Source organism: Seriola lalandi, unplaced genomic scaffold (genome assembly GCF_002814215.2).
Source record: "Seriola lalandi dorsalis isolate HSWRI2012SDOR001 ecotype SW California unplaced genomic scaffold, Sedor1 jcf7180002053900, whole genome shotgun sequence".
Classification (NCBI taxonomy): Eukaryota; Metazoa; Chordata; class Actinopteri; order Carangiformes; family Carangidae; genus Seriola; species Seriola lalandi.
In genome coordinates, this window is record NW_019524453.1 from 98,346 (window position 1) to 113,078 (window position 14,733).

General features: G+C 42.1%; 1 protein-coding gene across 4 annotated transcripts in view; it reads left to right on the top strand.

Moving 5' to 3' along the window:
• magi3b (membrane associated guanylate kinase, WW and PDZ domain containing 3b) overlaps window positions 1–14,733 on the top strand; it is a 121,045-nt gene that overhangs the window by 92,884 nt on the left and 13,428 nt on the right. For all 4 annotated transcript variants that reach the window (XM_023402228.2, XM_087172916.1, XM_087172917.1 and 1 more), the window contains exons 4-10: window positions 901–1,107; window positions 3,879–4,047; window positions 6,202–6,281; window positions 7,190–7,247; window positions 8,522–8,628; window positions 12,757–12,948; window positions 13,762–14,412. In XM_023402228.2, coding sequence (XP_023257996.1) covers window positions 901–1,107; window positions 3,879–4,047; window positions 6,202–6,281; window positions 7,190–7,247; window positions 8,522–8,628; window positions 12,757–12,948; window positions 13,762–14,412 — 1,464 coding nt within the window. The remainder of the gene's footprint in view (window positions 1–900; window positions 1,108–3,878; window positions 4,048–6,201; window positions 6,282–7,189; window positions 7,248–8,521; window positions 8,629–12,756; window positions 12,949–13,761; window positions 14,413–14,733) is intronic.

Genomic DNA, 14,733 nt, shown 5'->3' on the forward strand with positions numbered 1-14,733 from the left:
GCACGGTCCCATACGCAGCTGGGCCCAAATGAAAATAAGATCAAGTTTATGGAGGCTAATTAAATTGCTGAAAATCCCTATTTCCCAGTGGTGCCTCTTCCTATTCTTTAATTAATCTAATTATAAATCATGATTTAGCTGAGTAGACTCAATCTGGTGATTGCTTATTGTGGGAACTGAGTTAATATCTGACCTCACAAATGGATTGCCAGAACATAAATTTGATATTATTGCATAAACACATCTCACAGAGAAGCATTTAGCACACAAATAATCATAATAAATGGTAGAGATAGAAATTAGTATGCACATTATTTATAATCCTAATAGAGGTTGAATAATCACCACAAATAAATTGAGTTTCACATACTGCTCACCAGCCATACATAGATGGATCACCCCACGAGCTAAATGAGCAGATGATTTAGCAAAGTTTTTCAACCCCCCCTCCCCCTTTACGGAGTACTGTTATCCCACTGAATAATTATAATCCGTAACACAAGGTTTTTCTTCATTAGGAAAAAAAGCAAGCTGAGAGATAGATAATTGCTGTATTCAATGATCAGTGTAATTAGTTGCTGGCAAATTCCAAGTGAAGTGATTTTAATGTTACATGAGTCATGACAGCCCCGTAGTGCAGTTATCGAGGGAAAACAAAGCAGGGGATTAAGATACGTGAACGTCATGCAGAGGAAGCAGACTTCTGAAACTTGTACATAGTCGACCATGAGTGATGGCTGGTGTGTGACATTCAGGGAATTATTTTTTGATTTAAATCAGGTGAATCGGAGTGATGTTAGACATGGTGGATGGTTTCTCTGACTGCGGTTGTGTTATTTTAAAAGTCTCTCATTCTCTTATTCTTTTCTCCATCTTTCCTTTTCTCTCTCTCTCTCTAAGGTAACTACTATGGGACCCCGAAGCCTCCCGCGGAGCCCAACCTGGTGCAGCCTGACCTGGTGGATCAGGTGCTGTTTGATGAAGACTACGGTGGCGAGGTTCCGAGGAAACGCACCACCTCAGTGAGTAAGATGGACAGGAAGGACAGCGCAGTCCCTGAGGAGGAAGATGATGATGAGAGGCCACCGCTGGTCAATGGATTGCCTGGTCAGTAAATGTCAAAGCACAGAACGTCACGTTAAATAACAGAGATTCTGCCGTACTCTGTTTATCTTTTGGTTGTGGAATTGCCACTTTAGGTCAAAGTCACTGTCTGTTTGTCTCGTGAGACATAAAGACTTTGGCTTGTTGCAGATTGTGTACAGTTGGATGGGCCCAGTGTGTTGGATGAGGACACCACAATACCGTGCAAATCTCAACCCGTCACCATAAAACAGCATTTGAAGATTGACTGCATCCCCCTGAGCAGATTGATCATCTTTCTTAAGCTCGTGTCCCATCTGCTTCTCATTTATTTGTCAGTCAAGGTTGTATTGTGTTGTAGACCCAGATCAAATTGTATTTTACCCTTTTTTTTCTTAAAAAGGTGCCAGATGGGGGAGATTTGTTACAAATGGAAATGTAACTATTGCTGCAAGTCAGTTTGATATACTTTTTTGTGTACATGAAACTGAACTGATTTGACCTTCAGTTCTTTTTAAAGGACAAGTTCCCCCCAAATTCCAAAAGCACATACCACTGTTGGTATCTAGTCATGTTCTGAAAAGGTGCCCAAGGAAAGTCAGAACCCGTCCACAGTAGACCCAAGGATTGTTGGACTTGGACGTGGACCTGGACCTGGACCTGTATCTGGGCCAGAGAGAACATAACACACAGACCTGTGGCAATATAATTTGGACCTGATTTGAGCTCCAGAATTTTGGTTATTATCAATCTCCAACATTTTTAATTGTTTTTCATTTATAAAGCACAAACATTCGCTGGTTCCAGCTTCTTAAATGTGAGAATTTATTGCTTTTTCATGTCTCACATAATAGTAAACTGAGTCCCTTTGGACTGTTAGTCGGACAAAATGGTAACACAACCATTTTTTCAGATATTTTATAAGCAAAATAATTAATTGATTAGTCGAGAAAATAATCTGCAGATTAGTCGATAATGAAAATAAACATTAGTTGCAGCTCTGTTGTGGATAATCCACAGACCTCACTGTCAACGGTTGTTTCTCAAAACCTGGACAAACAAGATAAAAAAAATGTCTGCGTGCCTAGATAGTGCAGAAGTTAAACTGTTTTGGGTGATTAAATCATTTAATACTGGTCTGCTACTGAGCTACGCTCGACTTAACAGGGTTCACATGTTGTCTCCAAGGTGACAGTTTTCTCACACGTATTCAAATGTGATAGCCACACTGCTAATAGATCTTCCACTTGCAATGCTGTTACTGTTACCTCTTAATATACTGCCGCACAGGTCACCTTGGGAAAGTGTGATCCACAGAGCAGGACACCGTGTATGTGATCAATCAGGACAACTCTTCAGCTCTCTATGGAGCAAATCTGTCCTTAATGCTGACAAGGAGAACAAGCCTGCAACAGAAATAGGTTACATACTGTGCACCATACCTGGGTTTTTTAGAGTAAGAGAATTGGGGTCCAGGCTGAATTTTTTTTATTTTCTATTTTTTTTAACTGAATGAAACATTGTTTTGACAGTCACGGCGCAAACACTGCTTGCTCAGCTGTACAAAGGATTCACAGAAATCCAAAGTGTGTTTACCCAACTGTTCTGTCATATTGAAATCAAACACAAAATGATGCCCGGACATCCAGGAGTTCTTTTTATGGAAAGAAACCAGTCACAATTGACTGCTCCGCTACAGCCCACAGCTATGGCAGAGGAATCTCAGACCAGCCATAGATGGGCAGCGTTATGGTCGAATGAAAAAAGAGGTTAATGGAAAATGTGAGCTCTAAGTCTCTAAACTCTTGACTGCAGCTTCTCCCATCCTCGCTCAGACTGTTGTTATCAACCCCCCTCCCTCTCCTGCTGTCCCTCCATAACCCATCTGACTCGTATCATGGAGTGGGCCCTCACCCTGCTGTGAACCTTTACTGAAGACCTCAGCTCTCCTCAAGGCTCTGCCCTCTGTCTCGTTCTCCAAGTGTTTACATGACTGGAGCAGATGCAGTATTACGCGTTTGTTGTCTTTAAATGTGAAGCCGTGTTTCTGATCAGAGAGGCGAAAGAGAAAAGCCTTTCAGAAACTGCAGATAACTAACACGCTGATGCTGATGAAGGGCTCTGTGGTTGAATTTTTAGCAATTTTATACCCAATATAAAATTCAGGTGGAAAGATCTTTGGGAAATACATCCCCCAGAAATGCTTTTTTTGTGGTGTGCATGACATATTTTGGCATTATCCTCCGTTGTGAGGAGGTTAGCATCACATGAAAAGAAAAGGATGAAAAGCATTCGTTTTTCATCCTTTTATAACCGTCTTCTGAGGGAAGGCATGAAGTGCTAAGTGAATTAAGAGGGCCTTTGTTGTATGTTTCATGTTCATTGTAGAGCAGCTTCTCATTAAAGGGGAGTGTCCACAGATGCAGGAAAAATATATGTGAAGAGCAGCGGTAAAATATTATCATACACAAACCGCCTCAGGGTTCAAATGGCCCTTTCTAATATTTATCCCTGTCTCATCATTGCAGCCCACAGGGAAATGCACACATACACATAGGCCTAAGCATTAACACTGTGCACACACACAAAATGCAAAACAGCCCTTTGGCAAAGACATGCACACCATCACTCACATGCAAATCCTATGAGTGATATAAGGCCTCCCTCCACTCCCTGCAGCAGGCAGGAAACCAGAAGGGCAGAGGTGTTCCTGCAGGCAAACCTTCCTCTCTGGTTTGCTCTGTTTTCTCCCCGTTCTTCCACTTTTTAATCCACTCTTCCACTCCTCTTTCCAGAGCACAAAGAGAGGGCAGACTGGAGGAAAGCGGTGCCCAGCTATACCCAGTCCAGTAGCTCCATGGACTTCCGCACATGGAGCTCGCTTCCTCGCGATGACAGCCTGGAGCCCCTGCCTCTTAACTGGGAGATGGCTTACACTGAGACCGGGATGGTCTACTTCATAGAGTAAGTGACAGACGCAACCCACTGGTCATGTGAACAATTTAGTGCTAAAGCAATTAGTCAGTTGACTAATTAATCAGCATCAACTGAAATATATCAGCATTTTTTGCAATAAATTACTGTATTTGAAATTATTTATCAAATAAAAACGCCACATGTATCATCGTCTTCCAATATCAGGATTTACATCTTTTATATATGATTTTAATTTTTATAAACTCTCTGTCGATTTGTTATAAATAAGTGTTGTTCTGGAAGAGGAAACCTTTGGGTTTTGAGAACACATGGCCATTCGTACTTTGTCTGACATTTTAGTTACTAAACAAGTTATCAAAAAATGAATCAGCAGATTAATTGAGGATGAAATCGATCATTGCTCGCAGCACTGAATACATTTTGCATTTTAATGCAAACATTTCAATGAATCCGAATTTATAAAACACATTTAGCTTTCACATACTGTCAAACCCAAAAAATTCAGACATTACTGCACACCTTAAATTGGACATTATAAATAATATCCCATGTAATTACATGTATATGGAGTTTCAACTGTAGGTAGCCTGAGACAAGAAAGGACAGCTGACAGTCTGACAGTATTTTATATTTTTCTTCCTTTCCACAAATGCCATTAGAATTGTAAAATGTTGTGTTTTCCCATTAGAAAAACAAGAATTGTCCGTGTATCCAACAACTCTCAGTGAGCCACAGCATTGCAGTGGGTGAAACGTTCCTTCATTACCATGAACATATCAGTCCCACATAAACTGGCCTGCTGCTCTAAACACTAATTAGTGCAACATGTGTGTATTATTCTGCAGCTGAAAATTATCCCCAACAAATGCAAATCACCCCTGTTTGAGTAAAGTTGTTTTAGGAAATTAGTTGTATAAATGAAACTATATATTTGTGAGTTATTAAATATTTACACTGTCGGTTGGAACCAGTGGACTTGGAGTCTCTTCATGTGATGATAAGGAAAGTAGAATAACAGAAGCCAAAGCACAAGCAGCAAGAGGAAGCTACACACATTAGCTTTGACTTTAGCTTCATCAGGTACAGAACAATCTATGCTCTGAATGATAAGTGTTGAAATTGAGGGCAACTGACGACTTGAGTGCTGTTACTTATGTTAATTATGTCATCTTACAACTGCAGTGGGGTAGGCAGCACGATGTGATATTAAAAATGAAAGTGATATTTGCGTGTCTGATGTCATAGAGTATTTGTATTTACTGCTATCTATGCATAATGAAACACAGATAAATGTGTCTGTCAGTATCAAATCAGTGTCTAATCAGCCCAGCAGTGGGGTTAGGTTTGATCCTGCGTGTGTGTAATGATGGCTTTGTGATCTACAAGTCAACAGCTCGACAGCATCACGTTCACATAAAAGGGAGAGAAAGAATGAACTGGGTACAGTGTACACATACTCATCCTTCCATGATAACAGACGTGACTGACAAGAGTTTAAATATTTCTAGGCCCCACTTTGATGGAGCTCAGAGCGTCAAGAAGGTGTAAATACTTATATTTATTCCCACTGACAGCCACAGTTGTTTCACTTGCTATATTTTACCAAACGACACAGCTTTAAAATCCCAGGTTTTCATAATACATATTATTAAGCTCTTTCTCTGAACCAATCAATGCTTTAATTTTAGAAAAATCGAGTAAACAAACCTCTCTGAGGGCTATACTATATGTGTGTGGGAGGACATACAAGCACACGTGCGTGTGCATGCAGGCCTGTGTGTTTTATTCATGTTTGGCTCTAAGCCACTTGTCTCTGAAAATATCAGAAGACCATTGTGATTTTCCTCCTGATTACACACCCCAGTTGTTTAACGCATTTGAGGATAAACGAGTTTGTCGTGTTTCACATTCAGAGGGTTTTTTTTCCCCTCCCGTCTGAAAAGGCCACCTAACCATAAACACAGTAATGTGACAGCTGAACATAAACCAATGGATCAGATGTTTGTTGATGAATCCAGTAACCCTTGTGCACAAGAGCATATTACTCAGGAGAATACTGTTGCTGTTCTTCTGTTCTGGCACGTCCTTAGGTTGGCTACTCCTGGTTCAGCAGCGATTTCTCTGCTGGCACATGCTGGTTTTTATTGTTGATGTTTCCTGGCTGCTCTTTTTGCTCTGCAGTCATAATACAAAGACAACTACGTGGCTGGACCCCCGCTTGGCAAAGAAGGCGAAGCCCCCAGAGAAGTGTGAGGATGGAGGTATGTAGACTTGCACTACGCAGCTAGTCTGTTCAAGCATACAGTCATTCCATTAGCTGCTGCACATGTATTTACACAAGGGCAGACCTTTAGTGTATTTGCCATACATCACATGATCCATCACTACACATATTTTCACACAGTTAATCAAATAACCAGCCAGGTAAAATATGACAGTGTAACTTCTCTTCCAAAATGACATGTCACCCAAGATTGACCCTGAACATCACAGTCAAGCAGCTACATTTTTCTGAAATCTAGTGCTGAGGTCTACTTTAAGGAATTCCAGACGTGCCTTTGTATCCCCAGGATGCTAATGTGGGCTTAAGTGCAGGCAGAGACAGTGAGTGGCCACGGCTGAAAGAGTGGGACCCTTCCAGCTTGGTTTTAATGGACTTTTACAGGCGGCCGGAAAAGCGAGTTGGTGTGTTGCTTCTGAAAAGCAACTCCAAAGCTCTCTCTTGCGTGAAGAGCTCTTTTCTCTCTCTCTCTCTCTGTCTTTTTCTCTCTCTCTCTCTCTCTTTTTCTCTCTCTCTCTCTCTCTCTTTCTCTCTCTCCCTCTCTCTTTCTCTCTCTCTCTTTCTCTTTCTCCCTCCCTCTGCCTGATATGTTCATCAGGGCATGATGTACATCAGCCGTTTCATCCGGCCTGCTTGTTGAAACCACAGAGATGTTCACTAAATTATTGTATGCTATTTTCATGGCTACTTTCTTATGCTAAATGTCCCAGTCAGGGGGAAAAATACACTGGTAGCTACTGCTGTATCTCACCACCATGTTGAATGGGTTACAACTCCCAGATGACTGTCTGCTAAATACTGTGCCTGCTTTTCGTCTTCTGTTATCTTTGTGTGTGTGCCCTATTTGCATTGTTCCACAACACAATGTAACATTATTTTCTTTTGCAGAGTTACCTTATGGCTGGGAGGAAATTGATGATCCGCAGTACGGCACATACTATGTCGAGTAAGTGTTATGCATCTATTGATATATGTCATTTCCTGGGAGTCCGGTTGCCGTCATCAGAAACAGCGTAAATTGTCTTATCACAGATGCACATAGCGCACAAACACATTTCACCAGAGGCATCACAGCACAACAGCACATTACACTGCTTAGTGTACATTAGCAGTGGACCGGCATAAATCAATACTGTCTAAAAATAAACAAATGGATCTAGCACACAGCTCATTTTGGGTGTCTCAGGTGAGGATGATCTGAGTTATGTAACATGCAGATAGGAAGCATTTACCTGGAGAACAGTTGCAGATTCTGATCAGATTTTCGCATTGTTTATCAATGGGTGGCAAAATGAAACTCTGCGGGTAACATCGCAGTGACCTGCATGTGAACACAACGCTGATTGTGCTCTCGCTGTGTTCTGCCTGTGTTTGTGTAAGTAAGCATGTGTATAGAATGCGAGTCTGGGTATACGTCTCTGCATACTGTTTGTATATTTCTCTGTGTGCAAAATGTGTTTTGGTGCTCAGCAACGCAGCAGGAAATCAGTGAAACACAGCCATTGTAACAGCAGTGGGGAGAAGTGGGGAGATTTTCAACTAGAATGCATGGAGGGTGGAGAGTGGGGGCAGGAAGGAGAGGTAGCAATCTGTTGTGATGAAAAGAAAATGGGAACGCTCGCGTTGTTTTATTGCTCAGACTGCAGAAGGATCCCTCCTAGGTAGAAGTGACATGAGAGAGAAACTCACTCTTTGGACAAGGAGAGTCAATGGCACATAGATGGAGCTTGTAGCTGCCAGTGTTTTAGCTTGAAATGAGCTCACTAGGAAACAACGGCTGCGGTTTGCATGCCAGGGGACAACAGGCTGTTTACCTTGTTGTAGAGGAACAGGATGTTGCTGGCAGTCGCAGGGTTCATTTCCTACAATATTAAATGGCTAAAAGCCATAGTAGCTTCCCCCCATAAAGAGGAGGCAAGCCAGCCTTTACTGTATGTGTGCTGTGTTTATGAACGTATTTATAGTGGCGCCACTATAGTCTCCGTCTATTAGAAAATCATGGTTGCATTATAGGGAAGGTGCATACGTAATTAACTGCAGAAAAATGGTTATTCAGACCCCGTTACTTTTTGCACATTTTATTACTCACTTAATTTTTATTTATAAAATGTATTAAAAATCAAAAACTGTACAAAAACTATATATATAAATATGTATAATATATATTGTGGGTGTGTTTAGAAGTCTCTTCTCTTAAATCTGGGTCTGTTGATTTTTTAGCCACATCAACCAGAAAACCCAGTTTGAGAACCCGGTCCTGGAGGCAAAGAAGAAGCTGAGCCAGGAGACAGCTGTGATCCAACAAGCCACGGCAACACCTTCTCAAGGTAACGACAGCCCTGCAGAACATGTCCCCTCTTCAAGTTCCTCTTCATTTGGAGTGTTAGGATACTTATACTCTGTGTAGAGGCTGACCCTTACACCTCAGTTAGTGTGCTGTTGATAAATATGTTTTCTGGGAATAGAAAGCGGTGGGAACGCCATCGCTTCACGCAAGGTCAGCTGAACGTGTCAACCTTCAAGTAGCCTCAAACAATAATAGATTGTCAAAATCAGTCTTTTCTTCCCTGGTGCACTCACATAATACATGTTCTTGTCAGCTCTCCTGTAATGGTCTGTTCTTTAGGTTGACAAGCCATTTTTCTCCCGCAATAAACATTATGAATTAAGTATGTTTTCATTACCATGGATGTATAATAGATTACAGTGCTGCAGCAGTGGAGATAGACAGGCTAGGGCTGGTGGGGATTCAGGGAGTGAGAGAGAGGGAATGCAGGGGAGGAGGGCGGCTTTTAGAGGTGCATGTGGTAACAGCTGGTGGACCAGCATGTCAGAGAGGCCAAGCATATTCAGACATCTCTCTGCTCAGGTGTGCGGGGACTGAAGAAACTGCCGTATCGCCCCTGATTACCGATTACACAACCTACTGAGCTGTCAGACGGTTGCTATGATGAAACCAAAGCATCGTCAGTTGGCTGTTACACCTCAGGCAACGATTCAGAGTTTTACTGTTTTCCAAGATATGAGATTCCCAGAGAGATTTATTTTTATGGAAATCAGTACTGTTAAAACACAAAAGAGATATAAACTTAAATAATACATATACAGTGACTTCCAACAGTCTGATACCACTTTACCATTCACTAGAAAAGGAAAGTTGTCTCCGACTTTTGGACCCCACTGTCTTTATTTAACAATTCTTGTTAAATGTTATTTCTCCATTCTAATTTTTGACGACAACGGGTTTCCTTGACATAATTTCTATTCCAAAATGCTGTTTTTCAGCACTTCTCCCAGTGTCATTTTAATGTCATGGAGTCTTATTTATCGGTTGAATATTGGCAACTTTCAGGTCGATATATTTACATTAGGTGTTGCTATAGGAGACTATACTGTGGTGTTTCCCATCCATATAACACACCAAGCTTTGTGTTGAGTGCCTGCATTGTTCTGATTTGGTTGTCAGCATTGTGTACTTGGTACTTTCCCCCCGATGGTCAACTCTTAGCCTCACTTTTTAGATTCTGCCGTTCAAGGTGCATTCTTGGAGACAGCAGCTGCTGTTGCTCCATTGATGTAGTAAAGAAGATGTCTTCCCAATTATGCTGAATAATGTCACTGGAGATTTACGACGCAACTGAGTCACACATGAGAAATCAAAAACCATGGCTGTTTGACGCGGTGGATCTGATGGTTTTGTCTGCCTCTGGCTTTCAAAGTCTGCCCACAAACATTGGCACAAAGACCTTCCTTGGACTCTCCCACACAAGTGCAGGCTTGCACACGCCACACTCACTTCCTCCCTCTGATTCTTTCTCTTTCTCCCTCCATTACCTCTGTCTGTTCCTTCACACACACAAACGTGCAGTCAAAAATGGTTATTTCAGCACACACTGGGGGGAAGAAAAAAAAAAACATTCCGTGTTGCATTTATCAAGCAATTTGAATGTGATTATGTAAATGAGCTTTGCTTGATCCATGCAACAGTGTGGACATCTGGAGTCCACGCTGGTTGTGATAAGTTACACTCACTCACAGCTGTTTATGTCTGCGGTGGACATTTGTGGCTGCTGAACCATTTGATAGTCTGAGAGCTGCTGCATTTAAATTCCTCACATAGCCTCCAAAAGTTATAGTGTTTATAAAAGTGAAGGAAATGAGAGGGAGAATGTGCAGTTCTTAGTTTTCCTGCCAAACTACAAAGATGCTGCCCCGGTCTTGATATGGAAATGAGCTCTTTGTGATTGGAAGTTGCTGTCCACTCACCATATGCGCAAGACAGAGATAAAGAGGAAGAACTGGGAGAAGATATGTACCTTCAGATTTACATATGCACAGCAGTTGTTTTCAGGTGAGCCATCCACATGCTTTGATAGAGTCTTCTAAAATCCAGTTTCACTGGCACATCTCAATAGTCTCATCAAGGTGTACATTTTGCCAAAGGAGACAGGCTCAGGCAGGTTAGGATTAGCCTTAAGATTTGTTGACAATAAGAAGAACATAATCTTATCCTTTAACATGTTGTTGGTGAACATTTTTACAAAGTGTAACTGAGATAGCAGCCTAACAGTTTTAACCAGCATGGTGGTAGTGAACTAATGTTTTTGGGGAGTGTTTATGTAGCTTATTGTTAATTCAACTAGTAGTTATTGTTTACTGGAAATTAATCAAAAAATGAATGTAGTTATTGTTCATTTAGTGTTTTATCATATTCTTTTCAACACAATGAACATTATTGAGTAACACTTTATTTTAAGGTACACATATTCACCAATTGTTTATTAGCATGCATATTAGTAGCATATTAATGCCTTTTTCTGCATTACCATAGTCTACACATACTAGTTTTCCCCTCAATAACCTTCAAATAACTGTTTATTGATGGTAAGTCAGGAACTCCTTGTATATGAATTACAATCCTAATATACTCAGTGACGAGTTACACCTTGAAAAATGGAGGTCTTGAGATTAGATGCACAGGTTATATTCCCATTCAGTGGTTGGAGTGCAAAGTCAGCACACAAAGAAATATCTCCTTCAGAGATTTCCAAACATCTATCTATCTATTAAAAGCTTTTTTCAAGGCTAAGAACTTAAGAATAAGGTGTGTTTACTGTAGTAGTCATGTGCCATAATGGATCTGAAGTGTGAGGAGGAGGCAGGAAACCTGCGTGGGTTGTGTCAAACTACTAGTGAATTATGAGCAGGACTTAGTTTAGAGCTATTTGCTCACTATTAACACTCGTAGTTTTCTGTTTTGTTACATAAGAATAGACCATATTTGATTGAGTATTAGAGACTATTCTTGTGGGAAAACTCTTAGTTAATGGCCTAGTAGTTGTAGAATATGGTCGTGCAGAAAAAGAGCTTCATGATGACTAATAAAGAGACAATATTCTGCTAATATGCATGCTGATAAACAGATAGTTAATGGTGAATATGTGTACATTTATATATAGTATTGCCCATTCTTTACTTTTGTAATACTAAAAGTAATATAACTAATACTAACATATAAAGTCCAGTCATTTTGCTGACTATTTCTAAACGTATCATGATATTTCTGGCATCCCAGAGACTGACAGCCCCATCACATTCTCCCAGTACGAAGCACAGTCGCTGCACCATTTGTCACTGGCTGCCTTCAGTTTTACTGTTTTTGAGTCGAAACTAAAAGGCAGTTCAGGCCAGGGACCATCAGGCAGCAAGGAAAAAATGGTGTGTCCATGATCTAAAGTGCTGATACCACAGTAATGCCAGATAGGGAGGCTGCTCAGTTTAATGCAGTGTGACCCTGACTGTTGGTTATCTAGTGTATTGCGTATGCCACAGACAAGCTGCTGGTCCATATTGATGTTGCCATTGACCTTAAGTTGTTCCCTACTCAAGTTTGAAAAATCTACGCCAACAAACCAATTTTTTTCTGAGTCACTGACTGCAGTATGGAGGGAACAGGAGAGGACATCTTCCTAAATTGGACACTGTCAGAGGTGTTATATCACCGTTCTGCTCTATAGTCTTGTAATGGGAGGAAGCAAGTGAATTAGCTTCTAAAACTAACATCTGATATCAGTTTATCTGTGTGTTTGTGGTCCTCTCTGAGTATGAAAAGGTCTGTATTGTTGGGCTTATCTAGTTTAGGTATATAACATCATGCCTGTTAATTAGAAAAGACTAATTACCCTGTTGATCCTCAGCACATAATGCATATAATTGACTTTTAATGCAGACATGGATGGATTTTGCCGCCTTTCAAGAAGGATACAAATTCATTAATCAGTGTTGCTGCGTTTGATGTCGAGCACCGTTTGGAGATTTCACTTGTGTTTGATAAAGCTTGTCACTCGCTCAGGATTTCCCTCAGGAGTACACCTCCCACTCAAGAAACACTTCACACACACACACACACACAACCCTTTTACACACATACACTCACTTGTGCATTTCGTGCACAGGTAAGGGCGCTGCGTCTGGCTTCACGGCGGACCCCGGCCAGCTGAAGGGGGAGATGTACCACACAGCGCTGAAGAAGAGTTCCCAGGGGTTTGGATTCACCATCATCGGAGGTGACCGCACAGATGAGTTTCTGCAGGTGAAAAATGTGCTCAGCGACGGCCCTGCTGCCCACGACAACAAGATGGCGTCCGGTGAGCGGAATTTCTGCAGATGCACTCTCACAATGTCAAGAGTCCCCAAAGGAAAAGGGCAAGATGGAAAACGTATACTCCTGTTTAAATAAACATTAAAATCCTATTTAGCTGGCAGGAAGATCTATGAGTTTATAACTGCTCATTTCTACAATATTACTTCAGCCAGATTGTACCAACTATGATGCACCTGGAGGAATTAGTTTGACCTCTGTGGTGTCCACTTAACCTAATGCTGTCCCCAGAGTTCAACAAGACAATAACAACAACTCTGGTTCTGGCAAGGCTATAGTTTTCTAGCAGACAGTCTGATAGGTGGGTGTGAAGCTATATAACATCTTTGTTGTTTAGTTTCTGATCTTTCCATTGCCTCCTGTATGTCTACATAAACCAACAGCTGTGAGCTGTGTGTGTGTGTGTGTGTGTGTGTGTGTGTGTGTGTGTGTGTGTGTGTGTGTGTATGTATGTGTGTTTGTGTTTGTGTGTATGATGGTGCAATGATGCAACAGAAATCGACACTATAGTTGTAGTTGTGGCAGAGAGTGCTGTTCAGATCAGTTCTGGAGTGAATGAACGAGGGACAGGAATAAAGTAGGAATAGATGGTAGACTGACGAGAAAGGAAAGAGGTACAGGGAGCTGCCAAAATGAAAATATGAGAGAGCAGTGAAGAGGAAAGGGATGTGTTAGAGGTAAGATTTGTCTTACAGAGGAAGGAAGAAGAGCTTTCCAAAGAAATGTACAGCAGTGATGTCTCGATTAAATTGCAAAAGAAAGACTCCCCGTGTCACTGGCTTTCTTTTCTCTGTCTTAGGTGATGTGATCGTTGAGATTAACGGGATGTGTGTGCTGGGGAAGACTCATCCAGAGGTGGTGCAGATGTTCCAATCCATTCCCATCAACCAGTATGTGGACATGGTCCTTTGCCGCGGTTACCCGCTCCCCCCAGATGTGGATCTAGACAGCGATGACCCTCTCCCGCCTCCTCCTCCTCCAGCTGCTGCTGCTCAGCCCCAGCAGCCCCTGCATGGTGGAGAGGTGGTGACAGCCGTGCCCCTCATCAACGGACAGCCGCTACTTGTGAAAGGTGATGTCCTCCATGGCTCCTCTCAGGAGCTCCACTATGTCACTACGGACGCCAGCGGCCGGCCGGTCGTGGCAGCTATGCCCAACGGAAGGCAGGGGGAGCGAGGAGAGGTGGCCTCGGGGATGCTACAGCCGGAGTTGGTGAGCGTGCCGCTGGTGAAGGGCCCGGGAGGATTCGGGTTTGCCATTGCTGACTGCCCGCTGGGCCAGAAGGTGAAGATGATCCTGGACGCGCAGTGGTGCCGTGGCCTGCAGAAAGGAGATGTCATTAAGGAGATCAACAGGCAAAATGTCCAAACTCTGAGCCACGCTCAAGTAGTGGACATCCTTAAAGACCTACCAGTGGGCAGCGAAGTCAATGTGCTCGTGCTGCGAGGAGGTGAGAGACTGAAACAATAATAAATCTGTTTTTGTCTGTCTCTCATCCATCTGTCTATCTGTCTCATTGTCATTCTGTCTGTTTATCTGGCAGCGTGGAGGCTGTATATCCATGTTGTTGTTGTGCTGTGTATCTGTCTCCTCCTCCTATCATTGTTTAGCCATTCGTTTATTGTCATGCTTGTAACACCTCTTGTGTGTGACATAATTTGCTGTTGCTGTCTATACAACTTCAACAGTGTCCATGGGAGGTGAGGTCAGAGTGCTGATACTGACAGGAGGTGAGGTGGTGTTGTGGCTAGTTGGGGAATGGGTGGGGGTG